The 13,269-nt window shown below is 35.9% G+C and overlaps 1 protein-coding gene across 1 annotated transcript in view; it reads right to left on the reverse strand.

The window, feature by feature from the left end:
- The window catches only part of SGCZ (sarcoglycan zeta), a 579,653-nt gene that overhangs the window by 17,264 nt on the left and 549,120 nt on the right, over positions 1-13,269 (reverse strand). Inside the window, exon 6 of the mRNA XM_034442790.3 lies at positions 2,098-2,170. Within this exon, the coding sequence (XP_034298681.1) occupies positions 2,098-2,170 (73 nt within the window). The remainder of the gene's footprint in view (positions 1-2,097; positions 2,171-13,269) is intronic.

Genomic DNA, 13,269 nt, shown 5'->3' on the forward strand with positions numbered 1-13,269 from the left:
TGGCACCATATAAATACCGCATACAAAGCACACACTCTGCCAGAGAGAAGTTCCCTGAAGATGGGCTCCAGCATGAGTCCAAAATTTCAGAAGACTAGCTCCAGCAACCCACCTGGATTTGGGACTGCAAGAAGCCGCTGAGTTGCAGCCCAGCACAAAGCCCAGCCCAGCCCAGCCCAGCCCAGCAACATGGCGTACAGGGGTTTCTTGGTGCATTGAAGCCTTTTACAATACAAAGCCCAGACCCATCCCATCTTAGCAGCATGGTGCAAAGTCACAGCTACCCCATCACAGTTCCAGATGCAGTTGCCTTTGCCATCCTGTACTCTGAGGTCTCAGTTAACTCACCCAGTTAAGCTTTGCCATTCTCTTGTTCCTGTTGCTGAAAAGTGTGTGTGTTAGATCAATTAATGAAGTTTCATTTGTACGTTAAATACTTAAAATAGTTTGATGAACAATAAAATAAAGCTTTAGTTGTAACCACAGGTTATAACAATGTTTCTTCTTCTCCTTCTCCTTCTCCTTCTCCTTCTTCTATTCAACTGGATCTGATTTTCAGAGACTGCCTGGACAAAAAACTGCCTGCAGTTTTTTTAGCAATAAATTTTCAGACATGGTCTGCCATTGCCTCTTTTCCAGGGCTCCGAGAAGAAGACTGGCCCAAGGTCACCCAGCTTGCTTTGTGCCCAAAGCCGGACTAGAATTCAGTGTTTCCCAGTTTCTAGCCTGATGCCATAACTATTAGACTAAAAGGCATTTGAAATTGTACTGTGTGGCAATGATGAGCATATAGTTGAAATGTTTTAAATTGCTATTGAAATTGAATTTGGAGAATTAATATGTGAAGCATTGTATGATTCAATGAGCAAAGAATTCTGGATATAATCTAATGCTTGAATAATCGGAAAACATGGATGAAGGATTTAAAATTTACTTTGACTAAAACTTAAAGAAAAACTTTTATAAAATGATGTACTGATCGTATTTAACACCTGACAAATTCCCAAAGATATATAAAGGTGTTTCAAAAGTATGTTGGAAATATAAATGCAAAGAAGGAACTTTTTATCAGCTTTGGTGAAGTTGTGACAAAGCAAAGAAATATTGGAAAAAGATTCATATTTTAATACATAAGAGATTCAAAATATATATATAAAAATCAAACCAGAGACTTTTCCTTTAGGTTTAATGGGCAAAGAACTTGAAAAATTCTGGAACTTCCTTGTTATATATGTTAAGAGTCATGAGAATCCAAAAATGGAAAGATACACTAATTCCCACAATAATGGCTGGACAAACTGATGAAATTGACAGAGATGGCCAAATTAATTGCTTTATTAAACAAAAAAAAGTATACATCCATACTTCTACTTGCAAATCAGTTCTGGATTTTGTGCTTGGGGTAGAAAAAGAATGGAACTTTGATTTTATGATTAGACACATTTGGGGTTAAAGAAATAATCTAGTACATATTAAGTATGCAAAAGTAAAAAATGGAGGCTGTAATGTTATTCTTTTTATTCTATTGTCTTTATCTCCTTTATCTCTTTTTTCCCTTTCCCCATTTCCCCACTATTTACATTTGTATTTTATACTTTGATAGGCTTAATAAAATTGTGTGAAAAAACACCACTAGATCAAACTTGGTTTCCATAACAATGCAACAGAGCATAAAAATAATAAAACTATGTAACAATAATATTTTAAAAAGAGTAAAATGAATAGGAGATATAAGATGATCAAGATGAGTACTACAGGTGAGAATCTATTTTTTTTTTAATGGCAACAAAGCAAAAATAGCAATTTGACTACTGTAAGTAGGAAACACATCTGGAATAAGACAATTCAATTTTATGATCCGAGTTCTTGAGCTCATTTTTCATCATCAGTTTGGCCGTGATCTCATTGTAAATGGGGCACTGAAGGAGCTAACGAGTAATGTTCTCCACTTGACCAGTATCCTAGGGATATTTATTTATGTACAAGGAATGCAAATAGGTTTCAACTTTTCTAGTGAACAAAATAATACAAATTGAAACTTCTCTTGCCTAATCATTTTGCAAAGTAAAACCCAAAAACTGCTTTTAAGGCACCTACTTGAGGTCTTGAGAAGGTTCAGCTCTGATATGGGGGGTTTCCACAGAATGCTCAAATACAGCTCCTTCTGTGCCTACAAAAAACACATGAATAGAATACAGGATTGTTACATTCCATGTCAACATTTCATTTGAAAAGTAATGAAGCCCCCTTTCTGAAAAACAAGCTTAATTAATATTAATAAGGTAAATTAATATTTATGAGATTTATTTTAATGAAATTTATTGTAGAAGAATTTTAAGACAGTGCAACACATGAAAACATTTTGATTAATCTCACTAAAAGTAACAGCCTGTAAATAGGTAAAATTAATGGGCACTTCTTCCTATTCCATTATTTCCACAGAAGCAGGAGGTCCATGACAAGACCTGCTAAGGTATCTACTTTCTCTGCAGTTTTGTAAACAATCCTTTCCTTTCATGGAGCTATAAGTCTACAAAGTATACAGCTGTTGAAAGCAATGACTGAATTATCTTTGTAATAGGTGTGTAATATTTATACTTGTTTAAAAATGTATAAAACCCCCTTGCACCCAAGCCTGGCTCATATTCAGATCTTCAATATCTTATAAAATACTTAAGTGAAGATAAACAACTTAAAGAAAATGTTTTTGGCATAAAATACAAATTGATTAAATGACTTACAATAAAAATTATTATCTTACATTATTAAATTATTTCTTTTCTAACAATCTTAACTTTTTCTTGTTACCATTTAATGTGCTTTAGAACAGTGGTTCGCAATCTTTTCTTCACCACGGTCCCTGTTTAAATAACTTTTTTGGCCATGGACCATGGCCATGGACCCCCCCCCCAAGACTCAAGATTTAAACCATGAAATTTCTTCATGCCTTCACAGACTCCCTGTGATGACATTGCTGCCCCCTGGGGATCTTCAGACCCCAGATTGAGAACCACTGCTCTAGAAGATTGCTAAAAACCAATCACTGAAAAACAACAGTCATCTATTTTCAAACAGGTAGAAAGCAGATTAGAAGCATTGTTTTCATGTTTGTGGCAAACTAGAGTTAGCTTTTTTTTGCTTGTTATTCAGAAAAAGCATGTTGTGGTGCTCATTAACAGTAATTTTCTCTCACCCAAGAACCCACACCAAGAACAAATGGTCATTAAAAAACCTGAAAGATTCTTATACAATGTATACAATGAAAGGGGAAGACAAATCCCACAAGCCCAGCAATTCATAAAGCTTGTTTCTGCTCCTCAGAGCTAGATTTTCCTCATGGCTGAGCTGAAAGCCACTATCTTTTTCATTGGTAAATATGAATTTTCCTCTCTCCATTATAAATCCACATCCTGCCTCTGTTGCCTGGTACAAGTCAACCTTTCACCTGATATAAAGACATGTGAGAATGACCTTGTGAAATGAGCTTCAGCTACAGCTCATTTGATCCAATAAGCAGCAGCTTAACCCTTAACCTTAACCCATAGAAGGAATGTGGGCAGAGCAAACTATCTTAGAAAGGACCCTGCCTAATGTTTTGGGTTATACAGGAAACAGAGGAGAAAAATACTTGCAAGATTGATAGCCTTGCCAAGTAGACAGGAAACAAACCAAGATGAATTAATTCTATCTTATTGTAAGATTAAATTGACAGAATTTTGCAAGTCTGGAAATACATTTCTCCCCTGTCACTGATAACAACCCAAGAAACTAGAGAAGGTCCATTCTGAGATATTTGCCACACTCCCACATTAGGGAGCATCCCAGTGGTGAAATCTTCCATGGTTTGCCACCCATTCACTGCCCGCTCATGCGCAATGCACACCAAATACATGCTATGTGTGTGTATGTGCAGTGCAGCCAAATGCACGCTGTGCATGCATGCAAAGTGCACTCCAAATACATGATGCGTGGGCATGTGCAATGCACACCAAATGCACAATGCGTGTACATGCTCAGTGCATACTGCGCACAGAAAAAGGAGGCTTAAGGTAAGTAGAACAGCGAGGGGGGGGGACAGTTGTGCCACATGATTTAAGTTTGCTAGAAAGCAGGATTTCCTGCTTTCTAGTGAATATAAATCACGCGGCCACCTCGGCCTAAAGAGCCGAGGTGGCACAGTGGTTAGAGTGCAGTACTGCAGCTACTTCAGCTGACTGCTAGTTCAGCAGATCAGCAGATTGAATCTCACCGGCTCAAGGTTGACTCAGCCTTCCATCCTTCTGAGGTGGGTAAAATGAGGACCCAGATTGTTGGGGGCAATATGCTATTTAGTATACTGTCTTTGGTATAAGCCGCCCAGAGTCCTCGGAGAGTAGGTGGCATAGAAATACGAAAAATAAATAAATAAATAAATAATCATTGGAAATACCAGTAGCTTTTTAACAACTGGTTCACCTGAACCGGTAGTTTTTTTTTTTACTACCGATTCACCCGAACCGGTAGCTTTTATTACTACCAGTTCACCCGAACTGGTGCAAACCAGTAGCATTTCACCCATGGAGCATCCTTTCTGAGAATTTTACCCCTGCCCACATTCCTTATGTAGGCTAAATTGCCTCTTATCTGATCGTTTTCCTGGCTGTGGCTCTTTCCACTGTCTGGCAAGGTCATTCCTGCACACCATTACATCAGGAGAAAGGAAATTCCAGTGGAATGGTAGAGAAACCTAATGAATACTAAAGGCTACTCTTGAGGGCTTTGAAAAAAGAGGGGAAAAACTTCATTAATACTGAAATAATTAATAGTGTTTTAAGCTTATCTCACTCAAACACTGGGCATGTTGCAGAAAGAAGTCACCCACGTATGTTTATGCTTTAGTTAGGTAAGGTTCAAGTCCACTACTTGAATGCTAACTGACCACATTTCCCAATGAAAGTAATGAATCAATTTGTTATTTTGAGTAGGGATTTTGAGAAAGATTTCCTGATCAAGACTTGGATAACAACATTAAAATGACCATAGAACTTCCAGTGAAAGATGAATTTCCAAAGTCCCCAGATTGAACCTGTTTGTGCCCCCAGTTCTTACCATGGTAAAAAAAAACAAAAAAAACCTCCCATTCAATTCTCCCATCTAGTTGCTAAATACATTTCCTCTTCTCTTTATTTGATATTGCAAGTGACAGGAGCATAATCTGTGAGGGACCAGACATCCTTCTTTTTTCCTTTTTCTGTCTTTACATGCACTTTAAATGCACTGTCATGTCTCCCAATACATTGGGTTTTGCTCCTTAATCCATCAATCATTATGCATAAAGAAGGAAGAAAGGAAAGAGAGAAATCTGCTTCCTTTTTGCCCATTCAATATTTCAGTTTTCAATACTTCTTGCAATGTAAGTAAAGAGAAGATGGGAACATACTGTGAAAGTAAGTAAAAATTTGAAAGGGCATTTAAGGACTGGGGCAATTTTTCCTCCTTCCAAATTTGGTGATTGGCTTTAAAAGAGATTTGTGTGTTCTCTCTCTCTCTCCCCCCCTCTCTCTTCCTCTCTCTCTCTTCCTCTCTCCCTCCCCCCTCTCTCATATAATTGCATGCATACACATACAACACACAGACAGATAGACACATACAGAGTACAAAATATGCATCACTGAAATTATTACAACCAACTAATTGAATTTAATTTTAGCCTCCCATATTAGACAACAAAAAATGAAGGTGCAGTACTTTCTCTTAAGCTGCCTGACCCTGAAGATGGAGGGATCAGCCATAAAGAGATTAGAGATTAGAGCAGACAGAGCATTGAAAATCTTCCAAGAGATATCATTCCAATAAAGCAAGCAATGCCCTGCAGGATAAATGGAGCTGTTTAAATGGCATGATTCTAAAAGATATTTATCTGATGCAGAGCTCTGTGTACATGGCATTCATCCTAATTCAGTACAAACCACATCTAGTCATGCATTTGCAAATTGTCCTCCCTTGAAACTATGGAAACTAAAGATGTAGCGCTCTCAGACACTGACTGGGGTAAACTACTTATTCTGCTCAATTTACCAGTTACTGAGATCTAACCTTTAGAAAATGACAATGAACATGGTTTCATTAATATCACTGGAAATATATATTATAAATTACAGCGTCGAAAGCTTGGTGATAGATGTTGGTAGCTATGCATCCAGAGAATGAACAGAGCAAGAGGATACTTGTTATATAAATAGCAAATGAAAGAGTTTCTCTATATAGCATCTTGCTCTCAAAAGGAAAACACACACATGCACACAAACACACAGAATAGTAGCAAATAGTGGCAAAATTAGGTAATTACGTTCTTCTATTGAGAGAACTGTATATGCAATTTAAGAGAGAGACTGTTAATTTAATTACAGCATTTGAGGCCAGAGTAAATGAACTCAGCTCTAGGGGAATGTATTGTTCATTTCAGATAAGGGAATTAAAAAAATGATTGCAGAGTTTGCTGAAATTAATTTACAACAACCTAGAAATCATGTGGGTTTGCTTCTCAGGAAAAGCAAATGGAAGGGATTTTAGTCACAAATCAGATGGGAATTACAGTGGTTCTTATCTTGCAAGAATTGGTCTCAGTGAAACAAATAAAAATTAAGATGAAAGCTAAAAATATGAAACTAAAAAAAAAATCAAAAGAAACTTTAGTTGTTCATGTCTTTGATGAAAGATTGTTAGACATGACTATGGAATGAAATGAGTGAAATTTACCTTTAGGTAAATTCTAAACTGACTGAATCAGTTTAATCAGGTAGATTAGGGGTGTCAAACTCGTGTCATCACGCGGAGTCATGTGACGTATTGCGACTTTTCCCCCTTCGCTAAACTGGGGATAGGTATAGCCAGCATGTGATGCATCTGGCCTGTGGGCCATGAGTTTGACAGCTCTGAGGTAGACTGATTAAAATGAACAAACAAATAAAAACCATAAGATGCTTCATTTAGGATGATACTTTCAGGCAATTTTAGCCGGAAGTCATTTTTTCTCCCCTGCACTACAATATATGGATAATGTAGAGAAGGAAATTTAAATATGATCTTAAGTCCCATGACAAATTAATATTATGGAATAATTATAAACTGAAATAGCTGGAAAATCTTTTTCATTTTTTTTGTGCTGCTCACTATCAACCAGTCTTTTACAACATCCAATGTTTTGCAAAATAAATTTGGATCGACTAAAACTACTGAATGGGAATATATTTAATTAACATTTCTCTTCACCTGACAATTTGGTCTTGATGCATTAACAGCATCTGAAACTTCCATGCTATTAGTGCGTCTGAAAGAGGTTTATGAGTCCCACATTTACACTCAATTTTTGCAAATCTCAATTTAGTGGACTGCAGATATAATGAGCAAAACACTTGTTTCATTTATGAAATGCTGTTATTTGCATAATTGCACAAATGATGTAAAATGGCACAAGTGATGTAACTTATATAATGATGTTGCGGTGAATGAAGTCCTCTCCAATTTAACAAACTTTTGAGAATCACACACCTTCCCCTTTCCCCACTCTAATTAATTTGCAAGATCAAGGTATTATCATACAATTGAAAACTACAACTGAGATAGATAGGGAAATAATTTAGAAGAAAGAGCAAGAATATTCTATTTAAGCAATCAATAAAGTTTTAGAGAATAATTCATTATATCTGATCAAGTACGGATTTTTATTGGATATTCCAAGGCTTATGATAATGGTCGGGTTTCAACCAGTGGTGGGTTGCTACCGGTTCAACCCGGATTGGGAGAACCGGTAGCGGTGGCAGCAGGAGGCTCCGCCCACCAACCTGGACACTTCTGTGCATGTGCAGAAGCATTGCATGTGCATGTGAGCACACGCACACCCACGAGCGAACCAGTAGCGACAGGTTTTGAAGCCCACCTCTGGTTTCAATATACTTCTATGTTAGAAGTATATTTTTGAGGAGACCTTGATTCATGTTTCTGGCTTGTTCTGGTTTAGTGTTCATAAGGTTGCTGGAATACTGGGAAAAAATGTCAAAGATTGGAATCTATCAAATTATTAAGAACTTTTTTATGAGTGGGTTGCAGTTAAATAGTTGCTAGACTATTTTACACCTGACTTAACTCTGGATAGAAGATATGTGTTCACTTTGTATAAATGAATTGGATTTCTAATGATGTGGAAACTCTGAACAATATTATTCCATGTGGTCAAAGCTTACTTTATTAAAAACTAAGATTTTTGTTTTATATTATTTGTTCCCCTTCTGATGCAAGTTCACTTCTGTTTTTCCATTTTCTTTTAATTTTTGGATCTGGTTAATAGTTTTATTTTGTATGTGAAAAGCATTGTTTTTCTTGAAGATAAAAAAGATGAAAAGGGCCATATTTAAGTGCTGTCATAAAATGGAATCTTTAAACTCAGTGGCATAGCTTCATTCTGCAAGCGTTACTTCTAATACAGGTAGTCCTCAGCTTACAACATTTCATTTAGTGACTGTTCGAAGTTACAAGAGCACTGAGAAAAGTGGCTTATGACTGCTTTTCACACTTACAACCATTGCAGCATCCTCATGGTCACGTGATCAAACTGCAGTTGCTTGGCAACTGACTGATATTTATGACAGTTGCAGTGAAATCACCTTTTCACAAGCCTTTTCACAATATTCTTGCCACAGTTGTTAAATGAATCACTGCAATTATGAACTTAATAACACAGTTAAAGTCAATAGGGAAGACAGATTCGCTTAACAACTGTGTTATTAAGTTCACAATTGCAGTGATTCATTTAACAACTGTGGCAAGAAAGGTCTCAAATTGGGTCAAAACTCACTTAACAAATGTCTCACTTAACAACCGAAATTTTGGGCTCAATTGTGGTTGTAAGTCGAGGACTACCTGTAATGATGATCTGCATCCCACAGTACTGCTTACAAAGCACTAGTAAAACATTTGGATTATTTTCTATCACAATTTCTTTGGGCTCCACTGTTTCTTGATTTCTCATTCTTTGATTTGAGATAGATTAATCTCAGATCATGCTCCCATGTTACACTGTTCTAGTTGATGAAAAATTATGTATATTCTTTAAGTGCCCTTTGAATACATATTTGTTGAATAATAAAGATTTTCTTAAGAGAATGACAGAGTGAGTAATAGAGATAAATTGTATGAGTAGGGACTCAGTTACCCGCCTGTCTTTGGCATGGGAGCCCACTGAAGCATTTATTCATTATTGTACATTTTTTTAACTAAAAGGAAGCAACAATTGCCTAAAGATTAAAATATACACGAGACTGTTAAAGAATTATTATTTTATGCACCCTATCCTTTTCCAGATTAACGTTTTATAATTGTAGAAGGAGAATTTGTATTACATTGCATAAGGCAACAATATCAGGAAGAAGGGAAAAAAATAAATTATTGACTTTTAGACTTCAACAAATAAAGCAATATAATACTCTACTCTACTATATGTTCAGGATTCAAATGGGAACATTCATACAGGTTCCAGATAGATAAATCAGCAATTCTTTTCAACAAAAATGTAAAAACCCCACCCCCATCCCTAAAGATACATTGGGGAAAATTTCATAGATCAAATTTTAATGACAATGTTTGCTTTCTAATAACTTCCTAATTTTTATTTTCTTGCTTCAAAAAATTGTCATTAAAATTTAATCTATGAAATTTGGGGAGACTTTTGTTCCTGTCAATTCTCATGTGGACAGAAGATTTTTAACCTCCTATTTTATTATAATAAGGCTTTTACAAATATTTCACAGCTAGTGGCTTTTACTTTAAACATTACAATTATTATTCCCTAGCTGTAATTCACAGTTAAAATTCAAAAACTTTTAAGGATTTGAAATTTAGGCTGTGTCTTGACACCCTGATGTTGGCATAAGAATTTCCAGAAGTGTTAAAAGATTAAATTGATAAATTTAATGCTACCATTTTTAATACAATGAAAAGAGTTAGATGGATGGTCTGGAATATTTTTCAACATTTGGTATAAAGCTAAATATGACAAAGATGAGTGCAATCTAAATATTGATTTATTTTCAGGACTTGTCCTCAGTTATTTCTAATGCCACTGAAACCCTCACATGTATTCCTCTTCTAAGTATTACATTTCTATATTTAATACTGTAGGACATATATAAAAATACTGTGAACCAACCTATATACTCATAAAAATGCTTATATTATAAGACAATCACATTCAATTATGTCTAAATTTGTTTGAGAAGGAACTTGTGCTTCTCATAACACTATTATACTATTGGTGCAATAACATGAGCCTATAGAAAAGAAATGTACTTCTATTTCGTTGAATAAGTTTTTTCTTCTATTATTGTACATCAATTTTCTGTAAATAATCCTGGAGCAATGAAGAAATAAAATGGCGTTAAAATAAAATGGCAAGGTAGCATGAAGCGTTGTGACAAACTCTAGTCTTTAGTGTGATCCATCTGTAGCTCCTAAAGCATTTGAAAAATTGACCTCATGCTAAGAGGTCAGAAGAGATGAATTCAGCTTTTGTTGCTCCTTCAAATTTTTCTCATTTAATTCCATTTATAGAACAGGGTGACTGGTGAAAACTAAATGATGCCTTTGTAATTCTACCTCCTTTTGTCAGAAAGTGGATTTTGCCACTAGATACTTTTCTGATTTGATTTTATATTTAAGACCTCATTGATGGAGCACTGTCCTTGACTGAGCAAAACAAGTTACCTTCAAAGAATGTAGCTTTCATGTATTCCTCACATTTTACAACCAAGCTCAGAGAGCACCAAGGACCCCTCAAATTATCCAACCTGAATAGATTTTTTGGAACTTATCTAAATTGTTGCTTAGCTATGTTCTACTATAATTCTAGAAAATTAGCTATTTTTTTCCATTTTCATGTGGAGATATCAGCTATCTAACATACAAAAACAGAAGTGAAACTATCTTCTCAGTCCTTTGATTATTACTGGTTGTTCATTACTGCCTATCCCACTGGGCATTTCTACACAGTCACAATGAGAGTTCCCCCATGTAGCAAAAGCCAACAGTCTGGAACTATCCTTACTATTACTATTCCCAAGCTGAACAGCTCCCTTCCAGCTGGCTAATCAAGTTAAACACATGGCTTTATGGAAATATTCATGCTGTTGTCTTGCTAACTGTAGAGGAATGCCAATATCATTTTCCAGGATTTTATTTTATTTTTTTAAAGTGCAATTTATAGACCAATTAATAGATTGGAATTACTAATGGAAGGAAAACCCAAAAACAGAAATATGTCCTGCTCATTCTGTGCTCCAGACTGGAGAATTCATTAGGCCCTTGTTATATGGTTGAGGTAAGCTTCAAAAGTTGATTACTTTAAATGATTTTATAAGACATCATTTAATTTTTAATGCAGGAAATTAATGTTATTTTTTCTAAAAAAATAATGTTAATTTTATAGTTATTTTAGTATTCTGTTTAAAATTTGAAGCCTCCAGATGCGTATGTGATTAAACAGTAAAATCTAAACAAATAAAGAAATGAATAAGCTTTAAAAACACAGGCTGGGATTAATTACACCACTGGAGACAGACTATTAATTCAGGTCCAGAGATCAGACCATCTTAAAAAGTGCTATATTGGCCAGATTATATTTGTATTTGCTGGCATGCTTTTAACAATGTTTCCTATATTTTATCAATACTCAGAAATGAGCAAAAACATGACAGCAGCTGTTGGTTGGATGGTACAGTATTTTCATGTTTTGCAGTGATGAGGGAGCCCAGAAAGTAAAATAGCTGAAAGGGCTTTATGCAAGCAAGAAAAATATATGGTGGGAACAGAAGGGAGGAAGAAGAGGAAAAATCTTGGCCTGGGGATGGAAGCAGAGTTTTCTAAGAAACAATGTTTTTAAAACATGGCTATAATATCTTTTGTGAATTGGGAATCTTATCAATACATGCCCATCTCCATGCTTCTTGTTTACAATCCAAATGTAAAAATAAAACAGAATAAAACCCAGATACCTTATATCATTCATGGATTTTTAAATTGGGTGTTTTAAATTTTTGGGGTTTTAAATCTGAGCCGAAATTATTTAATAATTTTAATTATTTTTAACTGATGTCTATCTTTGTGCTTTTAATAGGCTGTATACCTCCCTGAGTCCTTCGGGAGAAGGGCAGTATAGAAATAATAAATTTATTTATTTATTTATTTATTTATTTATTTATTTATTTATTTATTTATTTATTTATTTATTTAACCTTTTTGCTGTCACGTGCCAAAAGTGGGGGAGTGCGGGGGAGGGTCACGTGTGCACGTGCCCCCACCCATAATTCAATGCACCCCTCCCCCCCACGCATGCGTGCACAACCCTCCCACACTCCCCCTGCTTTTGGCACATGATGGCACAGTGAACCCAGTAGGCCCGTTTTTCGCTTTCGCCAGGCTCCAGAGGCTTTCTTGGAGCCTGGGGAGGGTGAAAACGGCCTTCCCCACCCCTCAGAAGGCCCAAAAATCAGCTGGCCGGTGCACACATGGGTGCTGGAGCTGAGCTAGGGCAATGCTTGTGTGCTCACAGATATGGCTCCACGTGCCACCTGTGGCACGCATGCCATAGGTTCGCCATCATGGCCTTATATAAATCCCAGGGCTTTAGACATTTAAAAAGGACCTTATTGTGTTTAGATTGCATTGGACTGAATTTGCAGAAGTTAACCAGAAAAATATAATGCTATAATTATCCCTCATCAAGGAGAAATTCAGCCCTATGATACAGCTATATAAATGGAGATATTATTAAATATTTATTTATTTATTTATTTATTTATTTATTTATTTATTTATTTATTTCATCAAGCATGTATTTTATGACAGATACAAGTGTAAACATATTTATAAATACATGAAAAGGATATGAATAAAAGAAAACATTAGGACAGGGATGGTAGGCACATGGTGTGCTTATGCACACCCCTTACAGACCTCTTAGGAATGGGGTGAGATCTACAGTAGACAGTCTAAGGTTAAAGTTTTGGGGATTTGGGGAAGAAACCACAGAGTCAGGTAGTGCATTCCAGGCACTGACAACTCTGTTGCTGAAGTCGTATTTTCTGCAGTCTAGTTTGGATCAGTTTACCATGAGTTTGTATCTATTGTGTGCTCTTGTATTGTTTTGGTTGAAGCTGAAGTATTCATTGGCTGGTAGGACATTGTAGCAGATGATTTTATGTACTATGCTTAGGTCAGACTGAAGACGGCGAAGTTCTA

The sequence above is a fragment of the Pantherophis guttatus genome, chromosome 8 (assembly GCF_059756535.1).
Source record: "Pantherophis guttatus breed Tessera chromosome 8, ASM5975653v1, whole genome shotgun sequence".
Lineage (NCBI taxonomy): Eukaryota > Metazoa > Chordata > Lepidosauria > Squamata > Colubridae > Pantherophis > Pantherophis guttatus.